The sequence below is a fragment of the Prionailurus viverrinus genome, chromosome E1 (genome assembly GCF_022837055.1).
Source record: "Prionailurus viverrinus isolate Anna chromosome E1, UM_Priviv_1.0, whole genome shotgun sequence".
NCBI lineage: Eukaryota > Metazoa > Chordata > Mammalia > Carnivora > Felidae > Prionailurus > Prionailurus viverrinus.
The window spans coordinates 11,834,632-11,854,895 of record NC_062574.1 but is presented as its reverse complement, the minus strand read 5'-3'; the positions used below and the strand labels follow the sequence as shown (position 1 = coordinate 11,854,895).

At 52.6% G+C, this 20,264-nt stretch overlaps 2 protein-coding genes across 3 annotated transcripts; one reads left to right on the top strand and one right to left on the bottom strand.

Annotated features, from left to right (window-relative positions):
• Positions 1-1,186: 1,186 nt before the first annotated feature.
• Positions 1,187-15,457, top strand: MED9 (mediator complex subunit 9). Of its 2 annotated transcripts, XM_047832467.1 has the most exons (3): positions 1,187-1,513; positions 13,499-13,675; positions 14,481-15,457. In XM_047832467.1, exons 1-3 carry the CDS (start codon positions 1,287-1,289, stop codon positions 14,578-14,580), a joined length of 504 nt encoding a protein of 167 aa, XP_047688423.1. In that variant the 5' UTR covers positions 1,187-1,286; the 3' UTR covers positions 14,581-15,457. The 2 variants fall into 2 exon arrangements, with proteins under 2 accessions (XP_047688423.1, XP_047688424.1); XM_047832468.1 differs by having other exon boundaries at positions 13,499-15,457.
• A 1,164-nt stretch (positions 15,458-16,621) lies between these two features.
• Positions 16,622-20,058, bottom strand: RASD1 (ras related dexamethasone induced 1). Its single transcript, XM_047832459.1, has 2 exons — positions 18,107-20,058; positions 16,622-17,876 (listed from the first exon to the last, which is right to left on the bottom strand). The coding sequence occupies exons 1-2, from the start codon at positions 18,390-18,392 to the stop codon at positions 17,323-17,325; spliced, it is 840 nt and encodes a 279-aa protein (XP_047688415.1). The 5' UTR covers positions 18,393-20,058; the 3' UTR covers positions 16,622-17,322.
• Between the last annotated feature and the right edge of the window lie 206 nt (positions 20,059-20,264).

Below are 20,264 nucleotides of genomic sequence, written 5' to 3'. Positions count from 1 at the left end.
AAAGAGCCTCTGTAGCACACTCTCCAACTTCGTACTTCCTTCTACGCTCTGGCTTCCCTGGGATCCGCCTCCGTAAACCTCTCCTGATGCATCTGAAAACCTTAGCATCGATGCTTTTCTTGGGAATAGCCACCTTGCTCTTAAGTGCTATGGCTCATCTTGCTACCTGAACGTGGGCCTGCTTGCCTCTCTTTATGACCCTTGATGGTAGACTGAGGAAGGTTGGGGTTTTCCTAGCTCATGACCTCTCCCACTCCCTAGCTAAGCTTAGGATGGGTGTCCCATTGCCCAGAAATTTATTATACAGCTCCCATATCATACTTGTTTTGTGAAGTATAATTACAAAACCACCAGGGGTCCCCTCCCTTTGGCCTAGGATTCTAGAGGCAAACCAGACCTTTGGAAGTCAGCCATGGATCTGAAGTCAGAAAGCAGTTCTCTGCCATGACCTCGAACTAAAGATTTTACAGATAAAGAAACTGAGACCTAGGGGCTTAAGGAACTGGCCCACAGGTATGGAGAATACCTGACCACTGACTTTCCTCTAGGATATATTTACTCCCCTTCTGCCTTGTATCGAAGTCAGGACGGCCTTCCCCACCCCCTGCCCGCACATTTAACATTGCATCCGTCATCTAGAAGATGCATATTAAACGTTAGATTATTAGGTCCTCCCCATCTAGCCACGTGGAGCTTTTAGAGACATACACGACCTGACCTGCTCGGTCAGGGTTTGCTGCCTCTCCCCCTGGAGGCACGCGGGTGGTGTAGGAGCTGTAGGTTCTTCATCGCTAGGTTGTTAACGCCCGTAGAGCCCAGTGCTTCACACACTTAACAGGTAGTGGGTAAGTTGTTTACTCTGCGTGTGGTTCCAGACGGTTCTTTGGGAGGCTTTCTGGAGGGCTGGCCACGTGGAGCCTTACGTATCTCAGTCTTCCTTTTTTAGCTACTTTTGGACTCTCCTCGTCATGGGAATAGGAATAAGATGTTATTTCTGAAATAAATCTATTTCTGGCTACTTAATAATTTAGCTGCTCCGTTTTACAATCAAATCCAAGCCAACCCAGGCCCGTCAAACGCCCGTTGCCTCATAACAGCAGCCCCACCCCCCGCCCCATTGTCCCGCCCGCGCTGTCGCCCCGCCCACGCCTTAGTGCGCACGCGCACAATCCTCTTCCAAGTCCCTCACCCCGCCCCGCGGGCTCCTGGTGGTGACGTCTGGAATCCGCGACGCTTTGGGGGAGCTGACGGCCGGGGTCCTGCTGACCGGCGGCGTCCCGAGCGCCATGGCCTCTGCCGGGGTGGCCGCCGGGCGGCAGGCCGAGGATGCGTTACCGCCGCCGGCCGAGCCGCCGCTGCCCGAGACGAAGCCGCTGCCGCCTTCGCAGCCGCCGCCTCCGGTCGCCGCGCCTCAGCCACAGCAGTCGCCGGCGCCGAGGCCTCAGTCACCTGCCGGCGTGAAGGAGGAGGAGAATTACTCCTTTTTACCTTTGGTTCACAACATCATCAAATGGTAAGAGCCCAAGAGAGGACCAGCCACGACACGCCCCTCCCCCTCCCCGCTGCTCGTCACCTGTTTCAGAGCTTCAGAGGCCGAGGTGCTCTCGGATACACCCCCATTTTACCGACGGGGAAACAGACCCGGGGGAAGAGGCCTTTCCCAAGGCCACACCTAGTCGCACCGTGAGCTCAGCAAACGGTTGAGCCCCGAGAGCTGCCAGACCTCGTGACGGCCAGGCGCGATTCCTAAAAATGACGCCAGTGTAGGGACTGAATGCACAGGCTCTGCAGTCACTACTCAAGTTTGCATCCCAGCGATCTGGAGCAGGTCAGGCTTCTCTGAGCCTCCGTTTTGTCACCCGATGTGGGTCATCTTCCCTGTGTGGCACACTGCTAAGTGCTGTGGGGTGTACGCCGTAAAAAGGGCCCACTTTCCACCCCCACACTGCTCACCAGTCTGAACGGGAAAAAAAGACATGAATGGGAATGACCCATAATTCAAAGAGATTGGAGGGTCGATGATAGGAATCGTTAAAAGAAACACAGATACAAGTTGCCCTGGAGTGCGGTGTTCTTACAGAGTGCCAAAGACGGTGATGTATCATTCCGTTGGCCAGGCTTCAGGTCAGCCCGTTTTCAAACTGACCCTGTAAAGGGGGAAAAAAAAAAAAAAAGTACAACCAAGTCTTCTTGATCCCCATGTTTGCCTAAATTATTTTTGCTGTCATGTTACTAAATCCACATGGCACTAGGGGTCAGGGACGCTAACAACTTATTCAGCCATTAAAAAACCAAAATAAGGTAAATTAAAACAGAGTTTTACTGTTACAGTAACATTCAGGTGAACATGAACGTGCTCTTGGATGTTTTGCTGAAATGGAATTGCTCCCCACGATATGAAAGTCCAGTGTGTCAACGGCCCAGCTTCTTTTGAGTTTAGCCAGACTAGATTCACTTGCTGTGGAATGACTTCATGCTTTTCCACCACTTTTCGAACAACTGCAAAGCCGTTGTTCTCACATTAGACCCTGCCTTCGTTTGGCTTCACTTGGCGTGAGCGTATTGTTGATAGGGTAAGGCAGACTCTGTTCTGTTCTCATTAGCCTGCGGTCCTCAAGTGGCACTTCCTGGCAGCAGTGACATATGGCAAAGAAACACAAATGCAGACCCCAAATCCCAGGGCAGTTCTGGATTATAAATGGCTTATCCAAACTCACCCAAATATATTGGTTTTAAGAAAAATGAAAACACAAGATGTATACAGTCACAGAGACAGTTCCTGGACCCCTGAGAGTATATTCTCGCACCCCAGTAGAGCAGTTGGGTTGGGCTGGCCTTAAACGTGGAGCAGTAAGGTACACACTAGAAAGAACATGGGCTTTGAAGTCAGGTAGTCTGGGATTCAAATCTGCACACTGATGTTTGCTTGCTTTGTAATCTTTGTACATATGTAACCTTCCCAGGCCTTAGTTCATCTCTCTAATACCTGAATAATAAGAATGGACCTCAGGGTGCCTGAGTGGCATGGTCGGTTAATCCTCCAACTTCGGCTCAGGTCATGATCTCCTGGTTCGTGGGTTCAGGTCCCGCATTGGCCTCTGTGCTGACAGCTCAGAGCCTGGAGCCTGCTTCGGATTCTGTGCCTCCCTCTCTCTCTGCCCCTCCTCTGCTTGCTCTCTCTGTCTCTCTCTCTCAAAAATAAATAAACATTTAAAAAATTAAGAAAAAAAAAGAATGGACTTCAAACAGTGGGTTCAGATTACAGTTTTATAGTATTCGAGCTAGGTGATCTTAGCTTCTCTGAGTCTCTTCTCTTGTGAAATGGGATAACATACTTAAATCATGAGATCGTTGTGAAGTATACTCAAGAGCAGTGTTCTTTGAAAGATGGTGAGCTGATCACATGTGTTTGTCTCTGTACCCTCTGAAAGGACAGTGAAGAGTGTTTAATGAAACCAAAAAGAACAGGAGAGGAGGCAGTTATCACAAAATAGATGGCCAATGGCACATCCATCCATCAGCCCCAAGAAGCATCCATAAGCAGCTGCCTTTGACCATGGCTTCCGCCCTGAATCTCAGGAGTTGGCAGTTCCAGGGCCCTCTTGGAAACAGAGGTGAAGTAGAACTATGAACAGGAGGATTACCTGAAGTCTGTTTAAGAGTCAGATCCCATAGTTCTCTTCCCCACTCCAAGCAAACAGGTGACTACCCTTCTTCCATCTTGGCAGACAAAGGGTTACTCTCTCCCAAGATTTATTTTTAAGGATAAGCCAGAGCATCTCTGGACTGGGGAACACCAAGCACATGGCAGGAGTTGGAGAAAGGGAGCCAATCCTGAAAAGAGGGATTAAGAGAAAGTTCACAAACTGAATTCTGAGACCCAGCCCTAGCTTTCTTTCCTGACCTGGCTTCGAGACTGGCAGCCAAAGAGACAGAGATCCCTCCTCTGGAGTGTCTGATCAGCCCCAAAGAAAAGACATTGGGGACTTCTCAAGAAAGAACTTAGTTCATTTTAAGAAACTAAAAGAAGTATCACTCTTTTTTTTTTTTTTTAAGTTTATTTATTTTGAAAGAGATAGAGAGGGAGAATGAGCAGGGGACCCGACGTGGGACTCGAACTCATGAACTGCGAGATCATGACCTGAGCTGATGTCGGATGCTTTACCGACTGAGCCACCCAGGTGCCCCAAGAAGTATCACTCTTACTAAGAGCTTGTACTGAGCCTTTTAGTGTTTTACTTTTTTTTTTTAAATATTCTCCATTATTTATTCATACCCTGCTTTTTACTAGCAATATAAAATATTTATGTTTTCTATTCGCATTCAGCTTCCCCCTCCCCATCTGATGCAAGTCAAAATCAACACTTTATCATGGGATCATGCCTTTTTTTTCTTTCATTTAGCATAGTGAAAGCAGTGCACTATGCACATAATCCAAATAGTATTTTACTCTTAACTTTATGACTGGGCAGCCAAGGTCACCAAGCATGTGAAGAAAAGCCCTAGCAAAAGATAGGACAAAACAGAAGAGCAAAAATCCACTCGGAGGAAAATGACTCAGAGAGAAGGAAAGATGCCTTCGCCGTGAAAAAAAAGCTAGGATGTGATGTTACAATACGTATTGGCGTGTATTTGGGTCTGTAGGCTAATGAGGAAAGGAGACAGACTGTGGTAGGGTCGGTGAAGGCAGAGGAGGCCTTGGGAAGCCTGGAGGAGTCGGAAGGCTTGTTGGGATGGATGCCAGTGGGGAGTCCTAAATTATGAAAGGGAGGAGGAAGAGCGGGGGCAAGGACATGATGCAGCGGCCTCTTGGGGGTGGGACTGGGGCAGAAGCGCGAGGCCAAGGGAGGGAGAACTGGAGGGCCGGGAAGAGCCAGCGCACCCAGGACCACATGTCCCCCACCTGCACGGTCGTTCTGTCCTCTGGGGAATGGGGAGCTAGCGAGGACTTCCGGCCATGGAGTCAGATTAGTGCTCGGGATGGAGGTGGCTTCTCTGCCTGGAAGCCAGTGAGGACGCCGTCCCGGCAGGCCTGGCCGGAGGCGGTGAGGGCCAGGACCCGCTCGGTCATGCAGGCCCTTGATCTCTTCCTCCCCTGTAGCTTCCCCGGGGGCCCTTTTATTACGTGTTTGCTCCTTGGCCAGGTGAGGAAGCAAGACGCTGCCGTGAGCTTAAGCCTTCTCTTCTCATAAAGAATTCAGAGCACTGCACCCTCAGGTACACAAAAGTCACAGTTGCAGACTCAGAATCGTGTGAAGTGAAGTTCCCTCACCAGTCGTAACTTCTACTAATTATGAGTATCCTGGCAGGAACTGTATATGCGTGTCTTTTAAAAAATTTCTGGAAACTGAGATCATACTGTACTGTGATTGTTTTGCACTTGTTGGTCCGTTTTGGACACCTTTCCATTCTCACACACGAAGACCTTCCCCAGTAAGGTGGCTGCGCCACCAGTTACGTAGCCAGTGTTCTGTTCACGGACACTCGCGGGTTTTTCTGGTTATTGCCGTTGCCGGCCACCCCGGGAAGCACCCTTGTATTTGAGAACGTTTATGAGGAGGCGAACCCGCAGCGGTGGAATTGCCGGAGTGGAGGGTACAGGCGTTTTTCATTTTTCATTTTCACTCACAGCCATCGCTAGGTGAAGAGGGCGACATCCTCTTAGCCGTTTCTCCAAATCACAATCCTGTAGACTGGACTCCTTCGATTAACCCAAAATGGCCCAGAAATCTACCATCCAGAGAGCTTTTTTTTTTTTTTAATTAACAGTTGTTGGGGCACCTGTGTGGCTCAGTCGGTTAAGCATCTGACTTTGGCTCAGGTCATGATTTTGCAGTTCATGAGTTCAAGCCCCACGTCGGGCTCTGTGCTGACAGCTCAGAGCCTGGAGCTTACTTTGGATGCTGTGTCTCCTTCCCTCTCTCTCTGCCCCTCTCCCACTCGGTCTCTCTCTCTCTCTCTCTCTTGAAACTAAATAAATGTTAAAACAAAAAAATTAAAAAAAAAAAAAAAAAACCCGCTACAGTTGTAGTGGCACCTAGGTGGCTCAGTCGGCTCTTGATTTCGGCTTAGGTCATGATCTCACGGTTCGCAAGTGAGGCCCCCGAGTCAGGCTCTGCGAGGACACCATGGAGCCTGCTTGGGATTTGCGCTCTCTCTCTCTCTCTCTCTCTCTCCCTCCCTCTCTTTGCCCCTCCCCCAGTCACGTGCGCACTTGCACACTCTCTTTCTCTCAAAACAAATAAACTTAAAAAAAATACATAAAGATTACCGTTGTAAAAAAAATTAAAACTTTCAGTTGTAGATAGATTCAAAGAGCGACCCACAGATACAAAATGACAACTGGGCCTGTCCCTCCCCTCCTCCACCTCCCTCCCGGGTCCCCAAACTGTACCGCCCTCCATTTCATGACCATGCCGTCCTTTCTGTCAACAGTTCCCTCCCCAAGGACACTCCGTGGTGTCCGGCTTTTTGCTGTTGCACTCAGAGCTGCGCTGACCCTCTCTGTAAATGCCATCTTGTAAACTCTTGAGAGTCTCTAGAGTAAATTTCTAGCACAGGGATATGTGAATTTAAAATTTGGATCACAACTAGCAAATTCAGAAAGAATGTGCCAGTGTGCGCTTTACCAGCAGTGTATTTGTGTCTTTTCCCCCCATATCCCTGCCCTCCCCATTCAGCTTTTTCACTGGGGCTGATCTGATAGGTCAGAGAGGATATGTCGTATTGATCTGTGTCTTGCTTTATCACATAAGCATCTTTTCATATGCAACTTGTTATGTCATTTATTTGTATTCCCCCCCCCACCGCCAACTGCCCACTTCCTGTTAGGTCGTGCCTCTTTTAATGCGCTCTTCGTACAGCGGGGAAGGTATGCCTTTGTCTGTCAAGTGTATTGTAAATATTTTCCCCAAGTTGTTCCTCTTCTTTTGCCTTTGTTCCTGGTTTTCATTTGTTTGTTTTTGTCATTTGGAATCATATCATTTTCTGTGGGCAGATTTCATAAGCCTTACCTTTATGGCTTCTGAATTTTGGTCCTCACTAGAAAGGCCTTCCCACTCTGATAAAACGATAAATATTGATCCCCTTTTCCTAGGACTTTTACGGTTTCATTTTTTACTTTCAGTTCTGTGAAGCTTCTGGAATTTATTTTGATGGAAAGAAGGGGGCCCTGCTTTTTCATCTTCCCACTTCTCTGACTGAATATTCATTGTTTTCTCTGCTTGAGTCGCCGCCTTTTTCGTGCCCTGAATCCCCATATGTTTTCTGTTCTACTTCTGGACATTCTGTTCTCCAGCACCAAACTGTTTTTACTTCTTAAATCTTCGTGGCACATTTAATGATCTCTCCAGGCTGCTCTTCCCTCTTTCCTTTCTTGGCAACATTTACCCATAGCACCTTGACCTTTCCTGGCCTGCTTCCTGTAGCTGGTCTGAGATGCTAGGAAATGCTGAAATGCTGAGATTTGGTTAGTGGAACATTTAGGCTGGAATCTGTCCCTTTACCTCCAAGTCTGTTGATAACACTCATGGTCCAGGTCTTCCAACCTCATTTTTGGATCTTACAGTCACTTCTTAAATTTTATTTTAATGTTTATTATTTATTCTTTGAGAGAGAAAGAGACAGAGCACGATCAGGGGAGGAGCAGACAGAGAGGGAGACACAGAATCCGAAGCAGGCTCCAGGCTCTGAGCCGCCAGCATAGAGCCCGACGCGGGGCTCGAACTCACAAACTGTGAGACCGTGAGCTGGACACTTAACCAGCTGAGCCTCCCAGGCGCCCCATGGATCTTATTTAGTTTCTTCTTAATTAGAAACTTAATTAGAAACTGCCTTTATCTCTCCTGTCTCTAATTCATCCTGTACATGTTATCAGTTTAATTTCTCTCTGCTCACCAGTCTCTAGGGCTCCCTCCTCTTCCCATACTGTCCTTCCCAGCTGGTATCGCTCCATTCAGGGCTCTGCGCGGACCTTCTTCAGAGGCTTGCCTGGACCATGCAGCGGAGAGCCCGGAGCCCCAGAGCGAGTCGCTGTGATCCTAGTGCCTCTGTGTGCGTGGAGTCATCCAGCCCCGTGCACACTCCAGGCCCTCTGCAGCCGTGCCCTCCTGCCCTGTCTCTGCCCAGGGAAATGCCACATACGCTTACGGACCTGCTCAGAGGCCACCTCCCACACTGGAGGGCAGGTGCGGGGACGGGGAGGGGTGGGGAGCACTCCTACTTCCTGTCTTCCTGGCCGGGATGCACCTCCCTGGCGCTGGAGAGAGGCTCCACAGACTTGCAGCCCTCCTGCTGTCTGCCCCGTGGTTGAATGAATAATTAAAACTACACGTTTGTGTTAATTTTAAAGAATGAGGAAAGGGGAAAGAGAAATGTCAGTTTTATGCCGGTAAGAAATGTTAGCGCTCCCAACTCTGAGACCTTTCCTGTCATGTATAGAAATCACATGGTAGAAGTACATGTAGAACAAAGGAGGAATAAAATGAGGCTCGTTGGACCAGGGAAAGTTCATTGCTTTTCCCCCTCAAACTTGCCAGATCTAATCTAAGTCTGGAACCAAGTGTCCCAGCCTAGGAATTCCGAATTGCAATTGTCAATACCTTGCCTTGATGGCTGTGGCTCACCTAGTACAAGTATTCTATCAACGTGGGTACTTAAACAGTTTTTCAAGTTGAATTTTTTAGTTCCTTAAAGTGTTCTAGGCTGCTGGGTAGGTAAAGGGGAACCATCTGTGACAGTGCAGAAGTGGTTTAAGTGACGAGAACAGAGCGTTGTCCTTTACCTCTCGAGCTGGGGCCATATCGCTGAAAACAAGTCCCTTTGTTGTCGAGGCAGGTCAGCAAGACCTCAGAGCCCAGGCGAGACCACTTTCGTGGATACGGGATGTTACTGAGCTGCTTCTTCCGATGCAAGGTCTATTTTCATCTGACCGGCCCTCCCTGCCAGCTGAGGCCTGTCCTCCAGTTGAGCAGGAAGGAGCCCTCACATCAGTGGAGAAGGCTGTGAAAGGACCCCACCGGCTCCATGGGGTTTGTCTGTGCTCATGTGACTGGAGCCCTCTGTGCCCTTCATTTCTCCTTCAGGCAAATCCCAGTGAAAAGGGGGAGCACCCAGACAGGGAATATTTACAGCTCGTTTGGAAGAATTATTTCTGGGCCAGCTTACAAGCCTGTTACCTCCTCTGCCACTTCATCTCTGTTCATCCAGCATAACTTAGGGAGCACCTGCCTGGAACACAGGCTCTGCGAAGGCAGGCACACAGGTCAGCAGGGACCTGGTGCGGCAGGACAGGTGTCGCGGGGAGCATTTACACGGAGTCTGGGGACGAGTGGGAAGTCGGGCCTGGAAGGGCCACAGGCTGCTTGTAGCTGGCCCTGAGTGGCCCCCTTCAGGTGCAGACTTGCCCGGCAGGTGTTGTCTTGGAATTTTTGAGCTCAGACTTGGATTCTGTAGAGGTGGGTGGGGCAGAGGGTTTCAGGAGGAGAGGACCCAAGTCTGGAAGGGTCTAGAAATTGGTGCCAGTGAGAGGAGGAGGCAGGGGTAAGGAGGAGGAGTGGGCAGGACTGGAGGCTGGGTGCACATCAAGCACATGGAATTGGGGCATGTGGACGCACGTGTGGGGCACAGCGTTCCAGCTCAGCACCCTCCATCTGAAATGCGGCGTACCGAGGAGGCTGGGGGTCCACTTTGGACATTTGCAGGTGCCCCCAGACTCCAGGGAGAAAATGTGCAGGAACCGTTGGCACAAGGGTCCTGAAATTCAGGAAGGAGGGCATGCTGGGAGTTGTTGGCATCTGAAGAGGTCGAAGCGGATGAACACGTTCTGGGCTATTCTGTAGAGCAGTGTTTTTTTCAAGTTTCTTTTAGCAGCAGAGCCTTTTGTTTCCTCTTCCTAAAGGGAACATTTTTCACATGTCATCCTGTGGGCAGATAAAAGCAAGGGTAGGAGGTTCAGAGCCCCTCTTGGGCGCTGGCAGAACTGAAGCGGGGAAAATACCAACGGCTGCTGGCTGTGTAACAGCGTCGTTGAGGGTGTGAGGGACAAGCGTCGTGTCCACGGTCACGGTACAGTGTTTTTGGAGGGCATTTTGGCCGTCTGTCAAAAATGGTAATGCACACAACCTTCAACCTAGAAATTCACTTCTGAGAAATCATCTTATCAAAATACGTGCACAAGTACTTACGGATATAGGTACAGAAGGTCCGTTGCCATTCCGATTGCAAGTGGTAAGTTACAAACATCCAAATTCCCATCAATAGCCAAATAATTTAGCTGCATAATTGTACATGTGGTAACATGGAAAGACATCCAAGGTGCAACTTAAGTGAAAAAAGCAAGAATGGTAACATTTTTGTCAAAGCAAGTAAAAGTCTGTATGTTTCGAAGCAGGTCCGAAGCAGTACGTATGCCATGTTAACAGAGGTTATCTCCGGAACATGGATTAGAGGGACCTTCCTTTTCTAAGCCTTGGAGTCTGTTTTTTTCTTAACTGGTTTTCCCTCAAGCACCTATTAAGTAAAAACAACAGCCTCCCCCTCCCCCGCCACCAGCACCACCACTGGTTTAGAAAGACTCCAGTCTCTGAAGCAGCGTGAAAGGAGGAGAGGGTGAGAAGGACCGGTCCCAGGGTGGGTCAGCCATAGGACAGTGGGGGCGTGACACTGGGGGGGGGGTCACAGACATTTTGAGGAGGAAGAAATGGGAAGGGGTCATGCTACCGCGTGGTCTCAAGTTTGGGAGGAGGTTGGCTTCAGTGACCGGCTGGGTTCCCTTTGCTTCTAAGTTACCAGTGGACGCACTTGCCCAGCGGATGCCAGCTGGCATCTTCAAGTCCCAAAGCACCCGTACTAAAACCTGAAGCTGCGCTGCGCTCAGCACCGTTCTTAGGCCACCTTCCAAAGCCTGTGATGTTTGCCCCGAGGCTGGTGACACACATACAGAATGTCTGTGTGCACATGATGCCGAGTATCGCCCAGGGTGTGCTCAAAAGATGGAGAAGAAGTGGCCTGTCCATCAAGCCACAGCAGTAGTATTTTTGTCCACCTTTTCAAAACTCCGGCAAGCAGGACCAAAGTTCCCTAACCTGGCCCTTACTTGCACAATTTTCGTGCTTCTCGGCCTGGCCTAGTCTCCTTGTTTTTTTGTTTTTTGTTCCCCACCCCCCCTTCTAAAGTTGGCTGATGACTAACATTGAACACAAAGGCAGGCCCACCTGGAGCCTTCTGCCTTTATTCACTCAATATTTGGGCCTCTTTTCTTTTGGTGCGAGTATTTCACAGTCATCCTGGCCTAGCAGGTTCTCGCTTGGTTCGAGCCAGTTCCTGAATAGAGTGTTTTCCTCGCTTCAGGAGCTCTGGGTTATTTACCTTCACCAACTAGGGCAGGCTGAGAAGCTGGCAGCAGGGGCCTTTGCTGTAGGCTCCGTGCCCCCCTTTCCCCATAGCTTCCCTCCAGGCAAGCTTTTATGGGGCTCCTTTACCGAAAGTTCACCGGGTAAAGGATATGGGCAAACCCTTGAGATTCAGGGGTTTTCAGAAGCGAGCATCCTAAGCCTGGCCCACTTTTTCTTTCAGAATGAAATCTTCTTTGGGGACCAGGTTATGTTTTGCTTCCAGACCTGAACTGTCATTGCTTCTGTGCAAATTCTCATTTTATGTATTTTCATTTGTTTGCTTTTACCGGGTCCTTTCAGACTCATGATGTCCATCAGTTTTCTTAAAACTGTATTTTTTTTTTTTTTAATTTCAAAACTCCCTTGGGACTTACATTCGTAACAATGTGTTAACACATATGCCACCCAAGTATAATGATTTCAGAGATCCAGATGGATTCCATGCAGAGTGGTAGATTTGAGCTGAGATCTAAAATGATTAAAAGATGCCCCCCCCCCCTTTTGCTTCTTTCTAAATGATTTACAATTCTCGTGAATACCAATTACTCCTCCCTAGAAACTGGGATAAGGTGTACCATTAACTGTATATATATTTTTAATTTTTTTTTAACGTTTTATTTATTTTTGAGACAGAGAGAGACAGAGCATGAACGGGGGAGGGGCAGAGAGAGAGGGAGACACAGAAAATCGGAAGCAGGCTCCAGGCTCTGAGCCATCAGCTCAGAGCCCAACGCGGGGCTCAAACTCGCGTTAACTGTATATTTAAAGCGAGGGCATCAAATGACAAGAAATGTTTGGCTGGTTAACAGTCCCTAGAATGAGCGATTCTCTATCTCTTGCCTCTGAGTTAGAGCTATTGGGAAATAGTGAACAGGGCCCTCTCATTTGCTGGGTGTGAACGTACCCAGTGGATCACCAGGGAAGATGGATATTCTGTCTGCGTAAGCAGAGACATGATGAATAATAAACATGAATTAGCACCATCTGGGTTGAAATTTCCCATCAGGGATGGACGCTTATTAAAAAAAAATAAATGATCATTGACAGTTTTCTCCCTCCTACGCCTCAAAGGGTGACTTTTAGCACAGCTTACCGAGTTGGCTTTTAGTTTCAGTCCCAACTGTTTGTTTGCAAAAGCTCATCCACTCGCTCACTTTTAAAAAATGTACAGGAGCAACTGACAGGCTGTTTCTTTGATCTTAGGTGAGGGTTTTGTTCCTGTTGTTAATTTAGTAGTGACAAGGGGAGCCCGGATCTCTGGGCAGCTGACAATAGCTAGCTGGAAGATGAAGCGAATGATCCTGTCTTTAAAATGAGCTTGACCCGAAGGCAAGGAATTTACATGACTGGTAGGAGAAGCTTGGTACCTGCTGAAAAATTTCCAATAGCTTGTAACTAATTTAAAATGTATGAATAGCTCCGTGGAAATGGGTGCTTATGTTAACAGGTTCAAGCATCAAAACATCAGCTAAAATTAGCTCTTGCTAGCTGATAAGGTTTCCTGATTGGCCTGGAAATGTCTCAAATTCGAAGAAATGTCGTATTTCAGCAAGTTTTGCTTGCCATTTCTCCCCGGTGTTGGTAATGATGTGTGCATTCATTCTTGCAACAAATGTTACATGAGTGCCTACAGCGCCCGGGGGCTGGGGATACAGCTCTGAACAAGGCAGACACAGTCCCTGCCCTCGGAGCTAATGCAGTGTCAGCGTCTAATTTTGCGGGCGCGCCGAGAGGAGCTGCGATGGCAGTGCTAGGTGTGGGGGTGCCTTTAGTGAGCAGCTGTCACCAAAACGGTAAAAGAAAGCCGTGAGACCATGAATATTGTTTTGAAAGACTACAGGGTGGCTTCCTCCCTCCTCCCCCACCACCCCCCCACCCCCCCGCCCCGAAATAGTTTGTTTCCTTTTACATTTGAGCCGGTTGTGAGCCCAGCACCTGGTCCCTGTCCTGTGGGGGTGCACAGCCTAGTGAGGGGACATAGAAAACAAGGCATTCTAAAAGATGACGTAGGAAGACAGCGAGTTCTGTGGGGTACAGGGGAGGGAAGCCAGGCGTTGCCGCAGTCTGAGCCATGAATGCTAACGACCTCCCTCTGCTCCCTGCAGTATGGACAAGGACAGCCCCGACATCCACCAGGACCTGAACGCCCTCAAAACCAAGTTCCAGGAGATGCGGAAGGTCATCAGCACCATGCCCGGCATCCACCTGAGTCCCGAGCAGCAGCAGCAGCAGCTGCACAGCCTCCGAGAGCAAGTCAGGACCAAGAACGAACTTCTGCAGAAGTACAAGAGCCTCTGCATGTTTGAGATCCCCAAGGAGTAGATGAGGCTGGCTTCCAGGAATGCCCGAGAAAGAAGGGGGGGAGCACATGGCCTTACCGTGTTCCCCGCCACCCTACCCCCCCTCCGGAGCGTAGCTCTTTCGGACTCCAGCTGTGAACTCTGTAACGGAGAGGCGGGGGCTGGTGCGGCTGCTGCCATGGCTGAACTTGGCATTGACTAGTGTGAGGAGCCAGCGTGCGAGCTTGGCTTTGTCGGGGCCTCCTTGTAGAGTATATATCCATATGTCTAGATGCATAGTAACTCGAGTGCCTGCTGGTGGAAGGAAGCCTGTTCCCGGAGGCTGGGGAGTGGGTAGAGGGTTCTGCCCCTGCCTCCGGGGAGGGGCCATCTGCCGTGTATTCGGGCTCCGCGGGCACATCTGTAGCGCGCAGTGGGGAAGGAGGCGGCTCCTCTTTGCTTCCTCCCTCCCTCTTCTCCCACCCCTGGGTATGCTCAGTGTGTACCAGGTACACATTGTTCTGTTCACAGCAGTGTCATGAAACATTTGCATAGAATTCACTGGACAAATGGGGGCTACGCTCAGACGGCACGGGTTTAAAACGGTAAAAGAAAGCCGTGAGGCAGTGAATACTGTTTTGAAAGACTGCAGGTGGTTTCCTCCCTCCTCCCGCCCCCCAGAATAGTTTGTTCCCTTTTATGTGTGAGCCGGTGAATGTAACTGTGTCTTTGGGGGGCGTCAACCCAGAGCCCTGGGCAGCCTCTGTCTCCAGGTTCTCTGCCACCTACGTGTTCTTGTTACTTGTAGGTCTTGCTCCCTTTGTCTCCGTCCCCTTCAGTCGTTTCTTGCTCACGAAGGACCAGCCCACTTCAGACCCCACAGTGCTGCCCACGGGGCCGGAGGGTAGTGTTGTTTCTGCACAGGCTCACACAGGTTCCCAGGTGAGCGGGCCTTGCCTCTTCCAGCGTTTCAGATTCCTGTGGTCCCGGTTTAAAAACTCAGTTTCCCCTCTGGCCTGGTCACTGAAGAGTCAGCCACCAACATTCGCTGCACCGCAGACAGAGGCGATCGTGATGTGCTCTTTGTTCAGAGAATTGCAGCTCTGAGTGACAGCTCTGATCACCCCTCAGCCAGGTGTGAGGGTATGGTTCTGGATCGTTCTGAAGGCGCGGGGATAGCCTACACCCGGAAGGTCTACAGCCCAGTTCTGGTTCATAAATGTTGATAACACCCCTCATTTCTGCCAGATGGGACCCTTATTTCTGCGCTCTTCCCTTGACTGTCAAAGATGAGGGGAGAAGTAACTGCGTATTGGTTAGATCTAGAAATGGGCACATAAGCTGTGCTGACCAAGTCAGGGGCTTAACAGATGCCTGCCAACTGACCTCTTTGGCAGGAATATTGGTTGAAGATGTTTTTTAGCAGGGGCCCCATTTGTGTTGACCTGCGGACCTGTGAAGGGGGGTATCCGGTTTCAGTGGCCTCGGGCAGAAGAACAGGCTCTGAATTGAGGTGGGTAGTGGTCACCTATTAGACCAGTTCCCCCTGGAGACTGTTATTTAACTGAATCAGTTATTTTCGCAAAATCTCAGAGCAGCGTATGGGCCAGTTTTAAGGCTCTGACCAAATACGAAGCACACGGAACTACAAGACCACCGGGGCCTTTCTGCAAGGCTGAAACAGACCAGGGCTCTCCCTGGGGCAGAGACCGAGCCTTTCCTGTATTCCAGGGTTTTGACTTACGGCGTTTTTCAAGAGTATAATTAAAAGAACTTGTACTCTGCTCTCAGGACATCTTGGTTTCTGTACTGAGAAATTCATTATAGGACACCTGTCTTGGATAGTTGAGAGGGAAGATGTTCATTTTGCTTTGAGGAGAGAGAACAAACTGAGAATCTCCACTCTGCACCCCCTCCCCGTCGGCACATACACGCCAAAACCAGCATAAAAACAGAATTACCTCCCTAAGGAGCTGCGTCTGGCCCCGAGGACGCAGCTGGCCTGGTGGGTCATCCCTCCCGCCTGGGACTGGCCCCTGGGCCCGGAGGGGAGTCCAGTCGTGGCAGGGAACAGCCTCACCAGGGCAGGGCTGAAACCGCTCCCTGGGACAGTACTGAATGCCCTTCCCAGGGCCGAGCACCTCTCGAGACCGCCGATGATTTGCATTACTGGGTGGCAGCACTTGTGCTAAGTACTCTGCAAACACCTCACTTACTCCTCATGGCAACCCCACGCAGAGGGTGTTCTCTGTAATTCGGGGGCGACGAATTTGGGGCTTGGCAGGTGTCCCTTGCCCCGAACTTGCAGTTACAAGTGGCAGGGAGAGCTGGGTCCCGAGTCGGGAACGGGTTCCCTCAACTGCCGAGGGGAGACCGGGAGGTGGAGAAAGTGCTGGCAGCAATGTGCTTCCAGGGGCTGGAGGGGCGCGTGTGGCCAGGGGATCCTGAACTGTCTCCAGACAGCCACGTGGCAGGCTCCGGAGAGGAGTTGGGGGACGCGGTTCTTGGCAGCGGCCAACACTGGATTGGTCTCTCAAGGCTCCATTTCCTTTGGGAAAGCAGGGCCCTAGTGACACCTCAGGCCGACTGTGGGTTGCAGGTTTGAGGACGTTTCATTGCCTTGGGCCTGTAGGGAGTCTAGAACAAAACAGCTGGGACACATCCCAGAGGCCCTTTGTGACTGCAGCTCTAGCAAGGACCTGAACCCTTCATCGTCCTGGCTTTCTAAGGAACCATTCCCACATAGATGGGCTTTGGCCCAATCATCTGGAGCGTTTTTGGAGCCATTTCTCCCATGGAGGTGGGGGGGGGGGGGGGCGATGTTTTCAAAAGGCCAGGGTCCTCTCCAGTCTGGGGAAGGGGAGGCTAATGCCACATAAGTAAAAACCCCACCCCTCTCTTCTCACCCTTCTGTACCTGAGCCATTTCCAAAAGCAAAGAAAGCATGACTGTTTTAAATTATTTTATTTTATAAAAACAGTAACAATGACTTTAAGGACGGTCATACACACACACACACACGGTACAAACAGCTAGGTAAGATTTTGTTCATGTCCACGATGACATCAGAACTTTTAAAGTGCAAGGTGTGTGTTTTGTTTTCCTTTGTGCAATTTCACACACTCATGTAAACAAGTCACTTGGCTATGATCTGACCCGCACCTCCTTAAGTTTTGGGAGGGCAGAGGCTTTCGGTAGCTGTCACGGCAACCCAGGATCACAGACAAAATAATGCCCCAGGTGTCCCGTCTTGACCCTCCAGGGGGCAGGACAGGTTTCTCAAAGCCCAACAGGGGTTAACTCACTCCCCCCACCCCCGTTCTTGTCTTTGTCAGAAACAAGACAAATTCACCCTCTGCCGGCCTGTGACCCCCTGTCTCGGGAGTGGCAGGCGCCTGCGGGGAAGGGGGAGGGGGGGGAGTCCCAGTGTCGTCCAGTTCTCTTTCCTTCCAGAGCAGATGACTGTCCCTTCTTCGTTAGTGCCTCCCCAGTGTGCGCGGGCCCAGGGCCGCGGGGAGGGAAGACGCTAGTCCGCGCGCACGCGGCCCCGGGGCGCACGAGCTGGCCCGGACGTGACTTTGAAACAAAAAGGTCCTCCTCAAGTTCGGTCACCGACGCGGGGGGGGCTGGGGGCTGGGGGCGGGGGGCTCCTAGCTGATGACGCAGCGCTCCTTGTCCTTGGCCTGGCTGCCGCCGCTGGCCTTCTCACGGATGTACATGAGGTCGCTGTGCACGCTGGGCCGGCGGGCGAAGGGCGCCACGATGCCGAAGGCGTCGCCCGGGTCCCCGCCGCCGCTGCCGGCTCGCAACAGCTTCTTGTTCCGCAGCGCCTTCTTGTGCAGCACGTCGCAGTACTGCACTGACACCTTGCGGTGCAGGTCCGGGCTCATCTCGCTGGGCAGCTTGGCCATGGCGAAGAGCGCCCGGAACATCTGGTCCAGGCTGCTGTTCTTCTTGGCCGAGATCTCGAAGTAGGCGCAGCGCTGGGGGTCGTCGCCCACCAGCTGCTCGATCTCGCGCTGCTCCACCTCGCGGTAGAAGTCCCGATCCCCCTTGTTGCCGCAGATGACCAGCGGCACGTCCACGTTCTCCTTGGTTTTGTTCTTGAGACAGGACTTGGTGTCGAGGATCTGCTGCTTGAGCCTCTGCACCTCCTCGAAAGAGTCGCGGTTGTCCAGGCTGAACACCAAGATGAACACGTCTCCTGCGGGGAACACGGAGGGCGGAAAAGGAGCCGGTGAGGGCGGCGGCCGAGGGGACAGCTGAAGTTGGGCCGACAGGGGGGCCGCCCCGGCGCGGGACGCCCGGACCTCTCCACGTGGCGCGCGGCGTCGGGACCGGCCCTCGCCGGGCGCCCTCGGACCAGGGGTCGCCGCCCTCCCGGTGGCGCAGCTCCCTCCCCGCCACCGCCGCCCGAACCCGCCCCGCGCTCACCAGTGAGGATGGAGAGGCGCCGCATGGCGGGGAACGGGTGGTTGCCGGACGTGTCGAGGATGTCGAGCTGGTAGACTTCGCCACGGATGGAGTAGAACTTGCGGTGGAAATCCTCGATGGTGGGCGTGTAGGCGTCCTCGAAGCGGCCCGTGAGGAAGCGCGACACGATGGCCGTCTTGCCCACCTTGGACGAGCCGAGGATGACCATGCGGTAGCAGTTCTTGGCCGGGATACTCAGCTCCGAGTCGCTCGGGCACATCTTCTTGATCATCGCGGCCAGTTTCATTGGGCGGAGGGGCCGCGGGGGCGAACGCGGGGCCGAGAGAAGTACGGAGGGTGGCTGGGGGCGCGGCGCGGCGCTGCGCGGCTGGGAGGCTGTGCTCCGCTCGGGCTGGGGTGTCGCCTGGGGCTGGGCTGGGCTCCGGCTCGAGCTCGGCTCCGGCTCCGGCTCTGGCTCTGGCACAAAGTCGCTCGCTCTGGTTCTCCGCGCCTGGAGGCCGCCCTTATATGCAGCCTGCGTGGCCGCCCCGCCCCGCGCCCTCCCAGCCTCTGTGCGTCACGCCCCGCGAGCCCCCGCCGCCCCTCCCGCGACCTCCGCGGGCCTCTGCCCGCTGCCGCCCGCTGCGCGCGGGGAGAAACCGAGTCCCAGGTCCCGCTGGGGCTAAGGGCGCGCGGACCCCTTTTTCCACCGCGCGGGGCCCAGCAGCCGCAAGGGCGTCGGGTCTGTAGTCCCGGCTGTGCCTCTGACCCTTCGTGGCTTGGGGCAAGGACCCCACCCGAAACGCGCACCCACACGGCCCCGCACGCTCACACTCACTCTCTTTGGGCCTCAGTTTACCCGGAGAGTAACAACAGCAGTCCAGTCATAGCAGCGGCGTGATCGCAGGCGCTAAGCAGGGCTAGGCCCCTTGCGCAGGCCCTTGCGTACCCACCTTCTCTCCACCGTACGGAGAACCAGCCCCCGCCGAAGCCCCCTTCCCGTCTGCAAGCGCGCTCCTGTTCCCCGGAGGCAGCGTTGGCGCCGAGGTCGGCGCTGCGCGCTCTGGCCGCCAGAGGGCAGCAGAGGCCCCGCGGGCGCAGCAGGCAGGCCGCAGGCGCCGCTCTCCGGGCGGAGCGGGGAACTGGGAACGAGCGACAGGGTGGGGGTCTGCGGAGACGCGGGGCGCGAGGTTCCAGGCCGGGATCCGACATGAGCCGTTCACCGCCCCGCGCTCTACTGCGGGCCTCAGCGTCTCCTTTCGCCCAGCCGGGGATGCTCTGAAGCCGGGCAGGGATTTTCGGGCGGGGGCTGTCCGCATCCGCATCCTTTTCCTGGGCGGACCTACAGGACCAGAGACTTGCCCTTCGTTGGTCAGGCCTCGGCCAACGTCCCTTCCTCCCTCCGCGTAGCATTTTGTGTCTTGAGAGTCTCTTGGGCGAACATTCCCATTTTAGAGCTGGGGAGCTGGGCCTCCCAGACACGGAGTGAGCGAGCGAGCGAGTGCATGAGAAGGCCCTGGGCACAGAGCAGCCTCTCGCCTTCTCTGCGTCCCGGGTTCCTCTTCTGGAAGATGGCGGTTCTGGTTCCCATTGTGGATGAGAAAGTACGAGCGGTTTAGGGGGCAGGAACTTGGTAGTAATAACAACAGTAAATGACCCATGAGATTGCAGGGCTGGGAGGAGCGGGGCGCAGGGGCAAACCCAGCAGGCGGCAGATTGATCAGTAATCAGGAGTGGGTTCACCTTATCCGGCCTCTCTGTGACAAGAGTTCCAACTGAACCTCACACCCTCCCCAGGGCGACGCCAGAAGAGGGTTTCTTTGTGCCATGCGCTTTTACATGGTTGCTTCTGGCAGCCTTAAGGAGCAGGAGCTATTACTGTCTGTATTTTACAGACGGAGAAACGGAGACTGCGGGGCTGGGGCTTGAACCCAGGGAACTGGCGGTCCTGGCTCTTAACCACTGAAGGCACGCCTCCTGTGGCTCTGTCCCCCACCGTGGGACATCCGTGGCCCATTTCTCAGAGTACACCCCCCATAGCCTCACCCCCTCCACACTTGTCCCCAGGCCTTGTGTCTCCTGTTGATGAGGGGGTTCGAAAGCACGTATCACAAGAGGAGCACCCAAGGGCTCACCCCTTGGGTGTCCTTTATGCAGGAGTTATGTGACAGGCCAGCTG

Excerpts from the sequence above, each read along its gene's own strand:
- MED9 (XM_047832467.1), top strand. The coding sequence starts at position 1,287 with ATGGCCTCTGCCGGGGTGGCCGCCGGGCGGCAGGCCGAGGATGCGTTA. Across the intron at positions 1,514-13,498 it reads GTTCACAACATCATCAAATG|TATGGACAAGGACAGCCCCG; the intron begins GTAAGAGCCCAA and ends TGCTCCCTGCAG. Across the intron at positions 13,676-14,480 it reads AAGAACGAACTTCTGCAGAA|GTCTTGCTCCCTTTGTCTCC; the intron begins GTACAAGAGCCT and ends TGTTACTTGTAG.
- RASD1 (XM_047832459.1), bottom strand. The coding sequence starts at position 18,392 with ATGAAACTGGCCGCGATGATCAAGAAGATGTGCCCGAGCGACTCGGAG. Across the intron at positions 17,877-18,106 it reads GCGCCTCTCCATCCTCACTG|GAGACGTGTTCATCTTGGTG; the intron begins GTGAGCGCGGGG and ends TGTTCCCCGCAG.